Below are 19060 nucleotides of genomic sequence, written 5' to 3'. Positions count from 1 at the left end.
CTAAATATGATTTTGGATTAATTTAAGTCATGTCAGAAACCATTTTTTAAAATAGTTTCAAGTGACTGTTGACCAAAACAGGTGAGGAGGTCACTGTAATCACATAAAATATAATTTCACAGATCCCTATTCTCAATGTGTAGCTGGTGAGACTTTGAATAACAAATCTGGTTGTGAGACTGACAGTCTGCAAAAGATTGGCAGAAAAGGAAACACGACCTTGAGGTATAAAATGCATTAAGATTGCCAGCACTTCCTTTACAGAGGATACCCAGGGATATAATTAGTACGTTTACAGATTAGAGTGGGGGAGAAATCTTAGACTGGACAACCTCTGCTCTAACCAGCAGTCTCATCACTTGAGGGTGAAATTTCACAGACCTGAGTTAGAGTCTCCTGTTCATGAAGCAAGAGTAGCTTCGTTCCAGCTCCTTCTGTCCTCTGCTCCAGCATGAGAGAGAAATGTTCAATGCCTTTGATGGAGAGCTTCTCTTGAAGGGTTAAGATGACATCCTTACAGAGGAAACATGAACACGATGAGACCAAAATCAAGAACGCCATCTTGTGGAGTCTATCATGACTGAAAAGTGTTACACATGTAGGCTTCCAATCTTGACATTTTGTATTGGTTGATTCTAAAATTTAACGCTCCAAAGATCCGAAAAAGATAAAGAAATGAGGCCTTGCTTCTCTTGCCCTTTTCCTGGCCTCCTCAATCATTCAAAATCTTTATGGCGTTCAAAACGGAGAGTTAACAAGGTAAATAGCTGGAGGAGGAGTTTAATATCATGTAAGCGCTTGATATAGAAAGATCATCAATAGATTGTGGAGTGTAGCCAGTTCGATTCTCCTTTCTACTATATGGGTTAGCAATTAAACCAATTCTGAAAGTGGTCTGCCCTAAGGGTTGGAAAACATGGCCTGCATGCCGAACCTAGCTCACCATCAGCTTTTGTAAATAAAGTTTTATTGGGCCATGGTCATGCCTATTTGTTTATCTAGAATCTATGGCTGCTCTTGTATGTTGCATCAGCAGAGTTGAGTAGTTGCAAGAGAGACTGTGAAGACTGAAATATCTGCTTGCTGACCTTGGCTTATCCTTCTGAAAGAGCAGCGTAGTGGTTATAAGGAATGGGGGCTAAGGAAACAGTCTGGCTTCTAATCCCAGCTCTACTACCTTTGGGCAAGTTATTTAGTCGCTAAGTATCTTAGTTTCCCTTTGTGTAAACTGCGGATAATAATGATGCTTATCTCAGGACGGATATAAGGATTAAATGAGTTTACACATACAAAGCATTTATTATAACATTGTTTGGCACAGAGTGAGGGCACCATAATAATATACATATATTTATTTTATATCTCTGGGGAAGGTGGAATGAGCAAGCTTTGTCAGCAATCTTTTATAGGATTAAGCATTTATGATCAGAAAGGTGTTCTATATACAAACACACACATTTACTACAATGTAAAACTAATCTCTTCAACCTACACTTTTTTTCATGTACTTGAAAACTAGTAAATGATCCCTCAAGGATAATTTAGACTCAGATGCTAAAAGACCTATAGGGAAGTTTTGCCCCACTGCAACATTTGGAAATTTCTGGAGACATTTTGGGTTGTCACAGTAGTGTTGGGGTACTACTGCCGTGGGGTGTGTGGCGGTCAGAAGTGCTGCTCAACATCTTGCAATGCAGAGACAGATCCACAGTGAAGAATGATCTGGCCCAGCATCTCAATAGTGCCATGACAGAGAAATCCTGACATACTTAGTTTTTGTTTACTGACTTTTCTGATGTTTTGATCCTTCTCTGTGGTCCTTTTTCAGTTTCTTCAGGCCCCATTAAGTCAAAGATCCCCACATACCCCCAGTCCTGAAAAAAATCATTCAACAGAAATGTTGAATTTCAAAAAAAAAAAAAAAAAAAAAAAGATTTCTCTGCTTTATAATTTTCTTTTAAAGCCCAGGAAAGAGGAAACAAAACCAGCCTTTGTGTGGCAACACATACTTTAGAAAGCATTTTCCTGAACCACCTGGGAGGACACTGGAAAATCAATAGCAATAGTTTTTTCCTATTGTAATTCTGCAGCAAGAATTTTGGCAATTTTCATTACACAGTGTCATATTCCTTTCATAACTATACTGTTTCGATTTTATACCTACCAGCCAGTGTCTACTGTAATAAAGAGGCTGTTAGGTACAAGATAAAATAACTTGAATTTGATGTGAACTCTTTGCATTGCTTCCTGTATTCTCCTTGTCATCTGTAATCCTCAGGGAAATCAAACTTAGTCTTGCATACGTTCTGTAATAAAGAAGCTGGAGGGAATTAACAACAGGCTTTCTTAAATGTAGATTTATTTCTGTTAAGAAATGCATTCAAGTCTTTACCTAGGTCATCAGGTGGGGTGGGGAGTCCAATGGCAGGGAGGTGACCAGTGGGCAACACACAACAAGGCCATGGTGTCAGAGAGAGTTGTAATAATGTAGCTCTGTGGGCTATTTCAGAGGTCTGCAGACTATGTCCTGTGGGTTACATCCGGCCATGACCATTTGTTCACATATTGACTGTGAAGCAACCGATTAACCTTGCCTAAAGAAAAATTTGGTCTTTTGTTCCCACTCTTAGAAAGTAACCTCTAAGCCCTTGGACTGTCCTGTCTGATAGGAGTGTTTTTGTTTACTAGGTGGCCTTGAGCCATACCCGATAGTCTATGCTAACAATTGATTTGTGGTGAGAACATTGGACCATATGGTATCAGCTCTAACTCTGGAGAGACTGGATACTAAGGTCAACCACGCAGGTGGGCAGCTGTGTCTACGTGGCAAACCCCCAATAAAAACTCTGGATGCTGAGGCTTGGGTGAACTTCCCTGGTCGGCAGTACTTCATGCATATTGTCATGCATCATTTCTGGGCGAATTAAGCACTATCTGTATGAATCCACTGGGAGAGGACATCTGGAAGCTTTCCACTCAATCTCTCCTATCCCCTGACTACAAGCCTTTCCCATTGCTAATTCTATTCTGTATTCTTTTGGTATAATATACTGTAATTGTGAGTATAACCAATTACTGAGTTCTGTGAGTCCTTTAAGTGAATTACCAAAACTGAGCATTGTCTGAAGGACTCACCAAACCCACCTGTTCATGGCTGCTTTGCTGATACAATGACAGAGTTCAGCAGTTGAAACAGATATCAAATTGCCCACTAAGCCTAAAATATTTACTATCTAGCCCTTTCCAGAAAAAGTTTGCCTGCCCCTGGGTTAGTTGATCAATAATTACATTAAAATCCCACCACAAATTGACAATGAATAAGAAAAAAGGGAAGAAGATCTTCCCAGTCATTGCCATTTAAAATTAGAAGTCTTGTACATAGGAAGTCAGTATTTCATCTGGAATGATTTAAGGATGATTTCATGCTCCAACATCAATGTAATATTTTCCTCTGCATGCCCTACTAAGCCACTATATACTTATAGCAATTCAAAACAAGCTCCTTGCTGGTATCATGACAATAAGACTATACAGTGAGTGGGTCTTTGCAGAAATGCTTCTACATGTGAGGTCTATGCTGATTAATTAAAAAAACACACAAGAATTAGAGGTTGGCTATGGATAGACATTTTTAAACAGAGAGTTGATATTCTCTTGATAGACTATCGTACAGATCATCACTAGGTACTCTTTTACCTTCATCAAATCTTTTTTACTGTGCCATTTGAAGAAAGCCTATTTTAGGCTGATGAAGCATTAGGGAGCAATCAATTTCCGAATACACTGTTGTCCAATTAAAGGAAGAGACTCTGCACTTTTCCAGGAAGAAAGCATGTGGGGAAAAAACCCATATGCTTTGCTGTAATACCTATTATGTAAAACTCACCTGTGGCTCTGAAATAATAGGATTGCTTTGTGAGTCTTCCTTTCTAGCCCTTCTTCTAAGAAGCAGGCCTCATTTCTGCCTATTTATGCATCATTACCATGAAATTGGTTACAGAAATTAAAAGTAAATGTTACCTTTACATTATTCTACCCTTGTTTTTTTACTGGACACCAAAGTAGCAGATATTCAATTAATAGCTAACATCTTACTCTTCTGAGCAGCTGATATTGCTGAGAAATCATGCTGGCTTTGGGCAGGGTGCCAAGGGTTCCTGGTGATAGTCACACTATTTTAATTAATCTGTAGTTGCATTAAAATGACTAGCTCTAGTGTTTCTTCACTGACAGCGCATTAGGTTGTTTCGCAACACCAAGAGAAATAAAAGAGCAGAACCTTCTTAGTTTAAGCTTTTGGTTTTTGTTTGGCTTTAAGTATTGACAGACTACATTGTATGGAGGCAATCAAGAAAATTGCAGAAATAAAGGGATCGTTCTGAAGGAAGATGCTGCTACAAATGGCTCACAGTATCCTGCAGGTTGTACCTGAAAGAGTCCAGGGACAGAGTTTAGCTGCTCATCTTACCTTAATGGAAGTGCTGCAGTCAAAGCGAAATGATTTGGTCTGCCCATTTTCCAGATAGACTTTCAAAACATTTGGCATAAAAAGAAGCGAGTTGTCCTTAACAGTTTCCTGTTTAACAAAAAAAAGTGGCGAGGGGGGGCATCAGTCGATCAAATTAGAACTATTCTCTTTGCAGTAGCAGCACAGCACATCTATACTTTATTCGAAGCATGGCATTAAAAAACAAACTCTCTAAGGCCAACCAAGGCATTCCTTTGGTGACATGTGAGTTCAGTTGCTCATAGCAGAATACATTTGCTCATCAGAAAGTCAATCAGATAGTTTTTTTTTTTAACTCAAAATCCCCACTGGCAAACACGATTACAGACACGATTCTTTCGTAATTAGGCTTTGACATTTGGAACTACAAGCGCAGACCTAAGCAGGGCAGGACATCTTCAACAGAACAAAGACCAGCAATGATGTTGTTTGATAGGGTACTCTTGGTGCCTGGCAGATCACGATGGTGAGTCACGAGCATCAATACACTTCAAGTATAAAGTTATTTTGTGAAACTATTTCCACCCAGTTAGGGATGGTTCTTGAACTCCAAGGGAAAATAGAAGGAATGGCATATTGTGTTAAGAGAGTAAAACATCATCTATAAGAAACAAGATCATAATCTAGAAATAACTCAAAAAAAGAGGCCAGCTAGAAACATGACAAAAAGGAAACAATAGAAATGGTATTTCTTTGCCTTTTTTTTTCATTGGAAGTAGTGAGAGGTGAGAGAGAAGAAAGAGGGAGGAAGAAGGCACACTGAATGAGTTCTATAAATCCCAGGAGTGAGCTGAGTTATTCACACGTAGTTGGTCATAAAGTCCCAGGAGTTGAGGAGAACTCAGCAGTCATGAGCACACACATCCCTTGTTTTGCACATGAGGGAACTGAAGGCAAGATGTACAGGCATTTTCCAGTGTCAGAGAGAATTCAGTCCCTAAGTACTTCCATAATGGGCCTCCTGCCTTTCACTTCCAGTTTCTTTCCCTGAACTTCCTCCCTCTCCTTTCTGCTCCTGCGGACCTCCTGCAAAGTCTTGCTCCTAATTCACTGAATAAGTCTCAATCCCAGTCCAGAAAAAATGGCACTCAGTGACTCAGAAGAGCAAGGGCAAACCTGAAATAAAGACAGTCATGAAGTCTTAGGAGCATACATGTGACTGAACATCACTGCCATCCACCTCAGAGCTGTCCTCACACATCAGCTGCCTTGCAGGAGTCCTGCTATAACCACAGATGAACTGATACTGCTCTAGCAGCTTCTAGAATCATATTCTTTATAAAGATGCATAAACTACCTGGTTGCCCAATTACATGCTCGAAAGCTCCTGGCAGCAAAGGTAAGTTTCAGATGACTTTCTGCTATATATTGATTCCTCTGTACCTTCCACCCTTCGGCTGGGACAGTCTTGCTGCCAATTAATAACGTACAGTGACCGTGCATCTAGAGTGATATGACCCATTGAGGGGCACATGCTCACAGGGCAGCACAGCCACAGCCTCCAGCCTTTCCCACAAGCATCACGATGGCTGGACCCCAAGTAGAGCAGCCCTAGGTCAGTAAGTTTTGATTCAAAGACACTTGGAGTATGAGTGCCTTGTCCAGGATGTACAGGCCTACATCTGCAGATTCAGATCCAGAACCAACCTCAGAGAAAAGTTGGTGACTAATAATGAACATATCATAGGTGAGATTTTATCTTCGTGGATTTATTTAAACAATAGCTACAGACCACCAATGCTTTGGCATTTCAAAGGCCCAAAAATTATTAGTGCCTTGGATGATAATTCTATAAAAACTAAAAACACTTCAGTATATTTTTAGGAGAAAAAGTTGAAAAGAAAACATCCTGTTGATAATTGCATTATTCATTTTGAAGATCAATTAAGTGCCTGAGTAATCACGATTTCTATCAGGACCTATTTATGGAGATGTGGGCAGTATTTCTTTAGTTCTGGTTGCATAAACAAAATGTTTCCATCATTTTAACTTCTTCGACTGATGAGTTGAAAGATTAGGCTTTTCTAACGAAGTAAAGGGGGAAACAAAATACCTTTCTCAAAAATACATAAAGCACTGTCATATGGAAGAATGCTTAGTTAGCAGAATGGGAAGAAATAGGTGGAAGTTTCAAAGGGGCACATTTTACTAGTCTGAATGAGGCAGTGTCAGTGATCCCAAATCATACGAACTGCTTTGCAAAGTAGTGACGTCTCTGACACTGGAAGGATTCTATGAAATCCTGGACTACCACATATTCTGACCATGCTAGAGGAGATTCAGGCCCAACCTGATGATCTCTCAAGCCTTTTACAACCCTGAGATTTGACACCTCTGTAAAAACAACAACCAATTTTAGATCAATCATCCCAGTGGGACTCCTGACTGTTTGAGTGCAAAGCTTCTGCCTCATTGGCTCGAGCAGGCGGCTGTGAACTCACCGACACTTGGCCGTTGATGATGACCTCCTCAGAGAAGCGTACTTTGACTGGATTGGACTTTAATCTTGCCTTTTTTGCAGCACTAATAAATGCTGATTTGGGAGACTAGAAGAAAAGAAAACATTTTGTCTGATTACTGGTAGCATAATGCAAACCTTGTAACAGTTGGTTTTCATCTTTATCCTCCCAGGTATGCAATAATTTTGCTAAAAAATAAAATGCTTGGTACATGCCCGATTCAAGGACAAAATGCATATTACAGATGCTGTCAAAACTCTGTCAGGCCTATAAGTTAGTACGTTTGATTTAGTCACCAGATCAGAACTACCACCACCATGTTCCATGTCTTAACTGAGCACATTTCCAGGGATCTTTTAAAACAATGGCTGCAGAAGCACACAACTCTTCTTCCAATACAGAGCTCTGAGCACAGTGTGCAAGGTGAGGTGGTAGCAAATCTAGTGTTGGGTTTATGATGAGTTGATCATTAATCATCTATTTTAATGAGGTGGAGAAGAGTCATTGATAGTCCTAAAATGATTCATAATCCCATTGTAATTCACATTAAGGACATATGGGTATGTGAGCAGACACGTACACACATGCATGTGTGCACACACACACACACACACACGCTTTCTCTCTCTCTCTCTGAAGCCCTCATGCTTTATGTGAGTTTTAGCTTCTTCTTGGTAACCTGTCATCATGTGATCTTAGTGGGCAGGGTAGAGATTAGACCTTTCCTGGCAATTGAAAGTTGACCTCATATTCTTCCTCATCTTATGTGCTCTTTGTGCTTTATGATCCTCTCCCTTCTTTCATTGGAAAGAGGGGCCATGTGGCGCAATTCTTCCTCAGAAATTGGAAGTACAATGGGAGAACCTGCTTAGAAGGGTGCTGTGACCCTGGGGCACCCCTTGCAGAATGATCTTGGTAAAGTCACTTTATCTGAGAGTCATCACTGGTACATAATTCAAGAAGCCTCCAGGAAGGGAGCTCACATCTAGTAGACTGTTTACTATGGTTCAGGCAGCGTTTGTTTATGTTGAAAAGGAATTACATTCTCTGTGAAACCTAATACAGAGCTAGATAGTTTGAATCATAGGATTGTTATTTTATAAACCAAAATGGTCAAATTGCCAATGGCCTATGGTTCAAACTCACGTGTTCCATACTACATAGTCTTAAGACATTGAGGCTGGTGCATAAAGAATTCCAGTAACTGCCTCTAGAAACAACACAGAGGCTTAACCCTCTATTTATTGTACCAATCTAGAGGCACCAAAGCCAACTAGGGTGACCCATACTTTGGTTTTCAAGTAAAATGAATTTTAAAAAGGACGCTCATCCTTGTCAAATACAAGTATCCTTAAGATCAATTAAATTTTAAAAGCAACATGATGAAATAGATAAATCAAATATAGTCCATCTGTACAATGAAATATTATTCAACCACAAAAAGGAATGAAGTTCTGACACATGCTGCAACATGGATCAACCTGGAAAATATTATGTCAAGTGAAAGACAGCAGACACAAAAGGCCACATATTGTATGATTCCATTACATGAAATGTCCAGAATAGGCAACTGTATGGGGACAGAAAGTGGATGAGTAGCTTCCAGGTCCTGGGGGCGGGAAGAATGAGGGAATGAGGAGTGATGCTTAATGAATACGGGGTTTCTTTTAGGGGTGATGAAAAAATTGTGGAACTAGGGAGTGGCAATGGTTGTACAATATTTTGAATGTACTTAATGCCACTAAATTGTACACTTTAAAATGGTTAAAATGGTACATTTTATGTTATGTGTATATTACTATAATGAAGCTGTTGAAAAGAGTATGATAAAAAGTGTGTGGTGTGTGTGTGGTGTGTGTGTGTGTGTGTGTGTGTGTGTGTGTGTTTCTGGATGGAGTTTTTGCTTTAATACCAAGAGAATCCTGTTATTTCTAAAGCTCCCTTCCACACTTATCCCATCCTTGCTATGAGGAGTGTCTTTGAAGACAGCATAGATGGATAATCTGTCCGCCAGAGCTTGAATTCATCCATTTATGCAAGATGTTTTAAGAGAATGGCTGCTCTCTTTAAAAAAAACAACAACAAAAAAAACAACAAACAAATGAAAGCAAGAAATCAAAAGACTAGCTTTAAACATGCTCAACGTGACTTTTAAAAGTCCTGCTGCAGAGCTGAAGTGATGTGACAGGGTGTTCTCATCAGTATCTTCGTAATTATAGGCCAACTTCAGTCATGATTAACGAGCAAATCATACAGTGGTGAGTTCATTTGCTTTGGATGTGCCATTTTTTAGCTGAAGGGAAAACATTATTCTCCTGTAATGATTTTAAGCAGGCGGTATTTACATTGGCACAATGAGTTGAGCACAAGTAAAGCGACTGCAATAAAGCTACCCAGAACAGACACTACTAATTAGATGTTTTAATGCAGTCACACCCTACTTCTCCAGCATTGTTTGGGAGTGAAGTATTTCACATGTGTTCAGTGTGCCACACAGTGAGGTTTATTCTGGTATGCATCTCAATTTTTAAATTTAATATTTTGTCACATACTTCTAAAGTGTTCTACCTAACTCCTTGCTTCAATAAAAAGTATAGCGTTTTCGGATGCTTATCATTTGATATAACCTTAGAGTGTGATGGTGTTTTCAGGGATCATGAAAATATACATAAGGTTATTTGCCCCAAAGGAAAGAGCTCCATATTTACTAGCCATGCTAAGACCAGTAAATATGGGGCTATTCACTTTAGGGGCAAATAACCTTATGTACTCTCTCCTCTCTCTAGCTATATGAAGCATGCCCATCTCATGTAACTTCATTCCTGTATTTATTTACCATGCCATAATGAGAAACATGGTAATTTAGGAAGACCAGAAAGGAAACTAAATAGCCAAGGTTGTTAAGTAAATATTAAATTTTCATTATTTTTTTGAGACAGGGTCTTGCTCTGTTGCCCAGGCTGGAGTGCAATGGTGAGATCTCGGTTCACTGCAACCTCTGCCTCCTGGGTTCAAGCAATTCTCCTACCTCAGCCTCCCGAGTAGCTGGGATTACAGGCATGTGCCACCATGCCTGGCTAATTTTTCTATTTTTTGGAGACACAGGGTTTCACCATGCTGTCCAGGCTGGTGGAAAACTCCTGACCTTGAGATCTGCCTGCTTTGACCTCCCAAAGTGCTGGAATTACAGGTGTGAGCCACCGCGCCTGACCTAGTAAATGTTATTTTATACACAATTTGAAGTCGACAGACTTGGGATAAACTTCTAACTAATAATTCATAACAAGTACTTTTTTTTTGTTCTGGGTTTTGTGACTACTTCATAAAATTGACAAATATTTTGAAAACTACATTTTGATAACAACTACATAGGGGCTTTCCAAGTCTGAAAGCTATCTAATGAGAATCAACAAAGTACTGGCTTATTCCATTGGCTAGAGTAACTTGTGGTATATGGGGTAATGTAAAACAGTCACGACAGCAAAGATAAACTCAGATTTATCTTTGCTTCTCAAAAAAATATACAACGTGTACCACTTGAAAGCCTGCTGAATGAATTCTTAGCAACCTGTAGGTGTTGATCACAAGCACTTCATATCCTGTGGTGGAAATAACAAGTAATTACCATTTAGATTCTCCTAATGTTAATTAATTTTAAGATTATCAGGCCCCTAATCAACCTCTGTACCTTCTCAAAATTTCCTATTGCTGAGATGGCCACAATATTGTGTGGAATGCTCCTGATGCTTTTGGATGCTCTTAGACATTACTAGAACATAGTTTGAAAAAAATCACACAAATAAGATTAATTTCTGAAATTGAAATACAGTGTCTTGAACTTGCAATTCCTAGAGCTCTACAGTACTACTTATACAGCAGGTATTGAGTGAACATTGGGTGAGGACTAGCCTGCAGTTATCACTGGTTGGCTTAGTTTGGAGTCCCCAAAATGTAAAATGTAAGACAAGGATTCACAAGCAGGCAGCTGATTTGGGAGGTGCTCACAGGAATCCCAGGTAGGTGAGTGGGGAAGGCAGGCAGGAAGGGAGAATAAGCCAGTAAAGCATTCTCTGTTACTAAGGTACTACTATAGGCAACTGGAGCTTACTCTTGCTGGGAACCTCTGGGAAACAAGACAGACCCCATGCCTCAGAGTTATACTGTCTGAGGAGAGAGGGAGCTGGGGTATTTATCCACCAGTTTCTGTCAATCACTGATGGAGTATTTCCTTGTATTATAAATTTTCAAAATTCATATTTTCCTGCTGCCTCAACATCCCCACAAATAGGTTGTGAGCACCCTGCCCAGGCAACCAGGTGTACCAGTGTGATAAATTTGGTCCCTACAACAAGTTCCTCTTCCCACCCTCACTTGACTGTGACTTAGAACATTTAAACATACCAGTGAAATTCCCTTGCACTTTTCTTGTGTGTTCCACCCTGACACCCTGATTAAGGCACTTGCCCACAGGCTCTCCCCTCTCTGTCTGCTCCCCACCTGCTTGGTTGAGCCTGCTCCATCAGTGCTCCATCCCATGTGACCCCTCCTCTTGGGATGCAGTCTCTCTAGGACCTGTGAGTTTAAAAAACTTCTTTTTCCTATGCCTCTTCTGTGTTCTCTTGTGGCTACACCTGACTGACCACCACATAAGAGAACACAAAACACAGCCTTTCTGGGAGTGATAATTCCTCAGCACTTGTGGCCTGCTCCATGGGCATGCTCCTGGGGCCAGAAAGAGCCCCCAGGCAAGGCTCATAGGTGTTCTCCATTGGAAATTGTGCTGGCAGGCTCAGCATGACATATGGTCTGGGCTCTGATAGAATGTGCTACACTGGGGTTTCCTTGAGGAGGTGTGTAGCCTCTCTCAGCTGTGTGGAACACAGTAAAATGTAGTTAGGAAGTGGGAGGGAGGAAGGCATGTCCCTCAGCTCTTTGGACTAGAAGAAACCTAAAGGAATGTGAATTATGGTAACTCATGGGACACCAGAACTGAGAGAATGACTTAGCCCAAGTCCCATTGAGTTGGGGTTGTATGACGAGAAATTATAAAAACTCTTAAATACTCTCTTTCTCAGGTAAGATTGGCTTGGGAATTCTAGACTTGGATACTGTGTAAAGCAGAGCTAAAGGAAAACAGGAAGAAGCTGGCCAATGAAACATCTATAATAAAAAAGGATAACAGTACAAGGAGGTATTCCAGGGACTTCCGCCAAGATGGCCAAATAGGAACAGCTCTGGAGCACAGTTCCCAGCAAGAGTGATGTAGAAGGTGAGTGATCTCCACATTTCCAACCAAGGTCTCAGGTTCATCTCAATGGGACTGGTTGGACAGTGGGTATAGCCCAAGGAGGACAAACCAAGGCAGGGTGGGATGCTGCTTCACCTGGGAAGTGCAACGGGCCAGAGGGCCCTCCCTATTACCCAATGGAGGCCACTGGGGACGTTTCCAGCCACTCCAGAGCTCCAGTTCGGATGCTGTCCTTCTCCTGCAGCATTTGCAGCCCACAGACCTGAAGATTCCCATCTGCTGACAGGCACCATGGGTTTCCAGGGCAAATCTGGGCAGCCGATTCAGCAGCTGTTTTGACGAGCACTTGGAGCGGCTGTGAAACAGTCACCCTTACCCCTGAGAGAAAGGGGGCTGAAGGTGGGGAGCCAGGTGATCTGGCTCCATGGGTACCACCCCCATGGTGACCAGCAAACTCAATCTGAACTGGTTTGGGATTTTCACAGCCAGTACAGCAGTTTGAGCTTGACCCTGGATGGTGGTGCTCCATGGGGGTAGGGGCGTCTGCTATTATTGAGACAGCGCTAACCTTATCTGTGTAAACAAAAGCACAAAGAAGCATACACAGCAGCTGTGGGGGAGCCTGTGGCAACTCAACAAGGCCTCTGCAGGCAGACTGTGACTAGACTCCCTCCTTGCTGGGCAGGGCATCTCTGAAAAAAGGCAGCAGCCTGTCAGGGACTTATAAATAAAGCCACACCTTCCTGGGACAGAGAACCTGGGAAAAGGGGCCATTGTGAGTTCCACTGCAGCAGACTTAAATGTCCCTGCCCAGCAGCTCTGAAGGGAGCAACAGAGCTCCCAGCACAGCACTTGAGCTATGATAAGGGACTGACTGCCTCCTCAAAGGGCTCCCTGATCCCTGTATAGCCAAAGAGTCATCTCATACAGGAGAGCTCTGGCTGACAAGTAGCTCCCTGATCTCTGTATGTCCAAAGAATCATCTCATACAGGAGAGCTGTGGCTGACAAAGCTAACAGAGGAAGAAACAGGCAGCAATCCTTGCTGTTCTACAGCCCCTGCAGGTGATTCCCAGGCAAGCAGGCTCTGGAGTGGACCTCCAGCAGTCCTGCAGCAGAGGACACTGACTGTTAGAAGGAAAACTAAAAGAAAGAAATAGCTAAAACATCAACATAAAGGGTGTCCACTTAGAGACCCCATCCAAGTGTCACCAACTTCAAAGACCAAAGGTAGATAACTACATGAAGATGGGAAGAAACCAGCGCAAAAAGGATGCAAACACCAAAAACAAGAACGCGTCTACTCCTCCAAGAGTTCACAACTCCTCACCAGCAAGAGAGCAAAACTGGATGGAGAATGAGTCTGATGAACTGACAGAAGCAGGCTTCAGAAGGTGAGTAGTAACAAACTTCTCTGAGCTAAAGGAACATGTTCTAAACCAATGCAAAGAAACTCAGAACCTTGAAAAAAGGTTAGATGAAATGCTAACTAGAATAACCAACTTAGAGAAGAACATAAATAAATGACTTGAAGGAGCTGAAAAACACAGCATTCATGAAGCACGCACAAGTTTCAATAGATGAATCAATCAAGCAGAAGAAAGGATATCAGAGATTGAAGATCAACTCAATGAAATAAAATGAGAAGGCAAGATTAGAGAAAAAAGAGTGCAAAGAAATGAACAAAGCCTCCAAGACATATGGCATTATGTGAAAATACCTAATCTGTGTTTGATAGGCGTACCTGAACGTGACAGGGAGAATGAATTCAAGCTGTAAAACACTCTTCAGGATATTACCCAGGAGAACTTCCCCAACGTAGCAAGGAAGGCCAACACTCAAATCCAGTAAATACAGAGAACACAAAAAAGATATTCCTCGAGAAGAGCAACCCCAAGGCACATAATCATCAGATTCACCAGGATTGAAACGAAGGAAAAACTGCTAAGGGCAGCCAGAGAGCAAAGTCAGGTTACCTACAAAGGGAAGCCCATCAGACTCACAGCAGATCTCTTGGCAGAACCCTACAAGCCAGAAGAGAGTGGGGGCCAATATTCAACATACTTATAGAAAAGAACTTTCAACCCAGAGTTTCATATCCAGCCAAATTTAAACTTCATAAGTGAAAGAGAAATAAAATCATTTATGGACAAGCAACTGCTGAGAGATTTCATCACCACCAGGCCTGCCTTACAAGAACTCCTGATGGAAGCACTAAACATGGAAAGGAACAACCAGTACCAGCCACCACAAAAACATACCAAATGGTAAAGACTGTCAACACAATGAAGAAACTGGATCAGCTAACAGGCAAAACAACCAGCTAATATCAAAATGGTGGGACCAAATTCACACATAACAATATTAACCTTAAATGTAAATGGGCTAAATGCCCCAATCAAAAGACACACACTGACAAATTGGATAAAAAGTCAAGACCCATTGGTGTGCCATATTTAGGAGACCCATCTCATGTGCAAAGACACACATAGACTCCAAATAAAGGGATGGAGGAAGATTTACCAAGCAAATGGAGAGCAAAAAAAAAAAAAGCAGAGGTTGCAATCCTAGTCTCTGATAAAATAGACTTTAAACCAACAAAGATCAAAAGAGACAAAGAAGAGCATTACATAGTGGTAAAGGGATCAATGCAAAAAGAAGAGCTAACAATCCTAAATGTATACGCACCCAATACAGGAGCACCTAAATACATAAAGCAAGTTCTTAACCTACAAAGAAACTTAGACTCCCACACAATAATAGTGGTAGACTTTAACACTCCACTGTCGATATTAGACAGATCAACGAGACAGAAAATTAACAAGGATATACGGGACTTGAACTCAGATCTGGACCAAGAGGACCTAATAGACATCTACAGAACTCTCCACCCCAAATCCACAGAATATACTTTCTTCTCAGTATCACATTGCACTTACTCTAAAATTGACCACATAATTGGAAGTAAATCACTCCTCAGCAAATGCAAAAGAACAGAAATCATAACAACCAGTCTTTCAGGCCACAGTGCAATTAAATTAGAACTCAGGATTAAGAGACTCATTCCAAGCTGCACAACTATATGGAAACTGAACAACCTGCTCCTGAATGACTACTAGATAAACAATGAATGAAGGCAGAAATAAAGATGTTCTTCAAAACCAATGAGAATGAACACATAACATACCAGAATCTCTGGGACACATTTAAAGCAGTGTCTAGAGGGAAATTCATAGCACTAAATGACCACATGAGAAGCAAGGAAAGATCTAAAATCAACACCCTATTGTCAAAATTAAAAGAACTAGAGGAGCAAGATCAAACAAATTTAAAAGCTAGCAGAAGAGAAGAAATAACTAAGATCAGAGCAGAACTGAAGGAGATAGACACACAAAAGGCCCTTCAAAAAATCAATAAATCAAGGAGTTGGTTTCTCAAAAGATTAACAAAATAGATAGACTGCTAGCCAGACGAATAAAAAGAAAAAGAGAGAAGAATGGAATAGATGCAATAAAAAATGATAAAGGGGAGGGAACAGGATCCAAGATGGCCGATCGATAACAGCTCGGGATTGCAGCTCTCAGTCAAAGTGCAGAGAACTAGAGGATGCCAGACTTTCAGACAAATTCTGGTCACTCACTGAGCAGAAGATCCCCAGTGGAGGAACCACACGGGTCGCCAGCGCAACTCTTGCGGCCGGCGCAGCAGTTTGCCAGCACCTCGGCGCGGCAGCTCTCGGAGCAGAGTAAACAGGGCCGGCTCCCCTTCTGACCGAGGTTTGGAGGACCCACACGGGTCCCCAGCACGACTCCTGAGACCGGCGCAGTGGCTGTGATGGCACCTCGGCGCGGCAGCTCTCAGCGCAGGGTAAACGAGACTGGTTCCCCTTCTGACCGAGGTTTGGAGCCTGGGGAAGGCAGAGTCGCCTATTATGGACACAAGAAGGAAGCCAGACAGGAGAATCCTGGGCAGAAAAGCACCATCAGTCTTAACGCCGCTGTTCTGACCCTGGGAACTAACAACTTGGACATCCAATCAAGAGACCTAATCTGAAAGTTGGTAATTTCAAAGACGACAGGAGGATAAATTTACAATGATGGGAAGAAACCAGCATAAAAAGGCTGACAATACTCAAAATCAGAACGCCTCTCCCTCTAAAGATGATCACAGTTCCACATCAACAATGGAATAAGGCTGGAAGGAGAATGAGCGCATCCCAATGACAGAATCACTCTTCAAGGAATAGATAATAAGAAACTTCTGTGAGTTAAAAGAACATGTTGTAGCCCAACATAAAGAAACTAGGAACTTTGAAAAAAGGTTTGACGAAATCCTATTGAGAATAGACAACTTAGAGAGGAATATAAGTGAATTAATGGAACTGAAGAATACAATACAGGAACTCCGAGAAGTATGCACAGGTTTAAACACTCAAATTGTTCAAGCAGAAGAAAGGATAACAGAGGTCGAAGCCCAACTTAATGAAAGAAAACAAGAAGACAAGATTAGAGATAAAAGGATAAAAAGGAATGAGCAAAGTCTCCAAGAAATGTGGGACTATGTGAAAAGACCAAATTTACATTTGATAGGTGTACCTGAATGCTACGGAGAGAATGAATCCAAGCTGGAAAGTACCCTTCAGGATATTATTCAGGATAATTTTCCTGAACTAGCAAAGCAGGTCAATATTCAACCCCAGGCAATACAGAGAACACCGCAAAGATATTCCTCAAGAAGAGCAACCCCAAGGCACATAATCGTTAGATTCACCAGGGTTGAAATGAAGGAGAAAATACTAAGGGTAGCCAGAGAGAAAGGTCAGATTACCCACAAAGGCAAGCCTATCAGACTTACAGCAGATCTCTCAGCAGAAACCCTACAAGCCAGAAGAGAGTTGGGGGCCAATATTCAACATTCTCAAAGAACAGAACCTTCAGCCCAGAATTTCATATCCAGCCAAACTAAGCTTCACTACTGAAGGAAAAATAAAATCTTTTATGAACAAGCAAGTACTCAGAGATTTTATTACCACCAGGCCTGCTTTACAAGAGCTTCTGCAAGAGGCATTACACACAGAAAGAAACAACCAGTATTAGCCTTACCAAAAATATACCAAAAAGAAAAGAGCACCAACATAAAGAAGAATTTTCATCAACGAATGGATCAAACAGCCAATTAACATCAAATGGCAGTAACCTTAAATTTAAATCGACTAAATCCCCCAATCAAAAGACACAGCCAAAACCCAACGGCATGTTACATCCAGACCTGTTTCACATGCAAGGATACACAAAGACTCAAAACAAAGGAATGGAGAAAGATTTACCAACAAAAAGGAGAGCAAAAATAAATAAATAAATAAAAAGCAGGAGTTGCAATTCTCGTATCTGATAAAATAGATTTTAAAGCAACAAAGATATTGTGGTAAAAGGATCAATGCAACAAGAGCTAACGATCCTAACACCCAGATACATAGAGACTTAGATTCAATGAGACAGAAAATTAATAAGGATATCAAGGACTCAAACTCAGATCTGGAACAAGTAAACTTAATAAATATTTATAGAGCTCTCCACTTCAAATACATAAAATATACATTGTTGTCAATACCACATCACACCTACTCATAGGTTTAAATGAAACATTGATTGGCCATTATTAATACCCATTTTTTTTTCAGAATAAAGCAATATTTCCGTTCACCCTCCCTCTCCCTCTTCCTCTTTCTTTCTCTCCTTTACTCATTTTTTTTCTTTCCTTCTCTCTAAAAAAGAAATCAACTTGTAAACCTCTAGATCCAGGTCGGCAATGTCTCTCTCATTGCTTGAATTCCTTCCTTCCCTTCCCTTCCTTCCCTCCCTCCCTCCCACCCTTTTCTCCCTTCCTTCCTTCATCCCTTCCTTCCTCCCTCCCTTCCTCCTTCCCTCCCTAAAAAAAAAAAAAAAAAAAAAAAAGATAAAGGGGATATCACCACCAATTCCACAGAAATATAAACTACCATCAGAGGTTACTACAAACAACTCTATGCACATAAACCAGTAAATTTAGAAGAAATGGATAAATTGCTGGACACTTACACCCTCTCAAGACTAAACCAGGAAGAAGTTGAATTCCTGAACAGACTAATAACAAGGTCTGAAGTTGAGGCAGCAATTAATAGCCTACCAACCAAAAAAAGTCCAGGTCCAGATGGGTTCAGAGCTGTATTCTACCAGAGGTACAAAGAGGAGCTGGTACCATTCCTTCTGAAACTATTCCAAACAATACAAAAACAGGGAATCTTCCCTAACTCATTTTATGAGACCAACATCAATCCTGATACCTAAACCTGGCAGAGACACAACTAAAAAATAAAACTTCAGGGCAATATCCATGATGAACATCAATGCAAAAATTGTCAATAAAATACTGACAAACTGAATGCAACAGCAGGTCAAAAAGCTTATCTGTCACAATCAAGTAGGCTTCATCCTGGGGATGAAAGGCTGGTTCAATATACACAAATTTATAAACGTAATCCACCATGTAAACAGAACCAAAGACAAAAACCACACGATCATCTAAATAGGTGCAAAGAAGGCCTTCAACAAAATTCAACAGCCATTTATGCTAAAAACTCTCAATAAGCTAGGTATTGGTGGAACATATATCAAAATAATAAAAGCTATTTACAACAAACCCACAGCCAGTATCATACTGAATGGGCAAAAATTGGAAGCATTCTCTTTGAAATCTGGCACTAGACAAGGGTGCCTTCTCTCACCATTCCCATTCAACATAGCATTGGAAGTGTTAGCCAGAGCAATCAGGCAAGAAAAAGAAATAAAGTGTATTCAATTAGGAAAAG

General features: G+C 40.9%; 1 protein-coding gene across 18 annotated transcripts in view; it reads right to left on the bottom strand.

The window, feature by feature from the left end:
* FRMPD4 (FERM and PDZ domain containing 4) overlaps nucleotides 1–19060 on the bottom strand; it is a 908838-nt gene that overhangs the window by 43545 nt on the left and 846233 nt on the right. For all 18 annotated transcript variants that reach the window (XM_078363746.1, XM_078363741.1, XM_078363745.1 and 15 more), the window contains 3 exons: nucleotides 6949–7053; nucleotides 4469–4576; nucleotides 382–513 (listed from right to left, as the gene is read on the bottom strand). In XM_078363746.1, coding sequence (XP_078219872.1) covers nucleotides 382–513; nucleotides 4469–4576; nucleotides 6949–7053 — 345 coding nt within the window. The remainder of the gene's footprint in view (nucleotides 1–381; nucleotides 514–4468; nucleotides 4577–6948; nucleotides 7054–19060) is intronic.

The sequence above is a fragment of the Callithrix jacchus genome, chromosome X (genome assembly GCF_049354715.1).
Source record: "Callithrix jacchus isolate 240 chromosome X, calJac240_pri, whole genome shotgun sequence".
Lineage (NCBI taxonomy): Eukaryota > Metazoa > Chordata > Mammalia > Primates > Cebidae > Callithrix > Callithrix jacchus.
The sequence above is the reverse complement of the archived record's forward strand: the minus strand, read 5'-3'. Positions and strand labels throughout refer to the sequence as shown.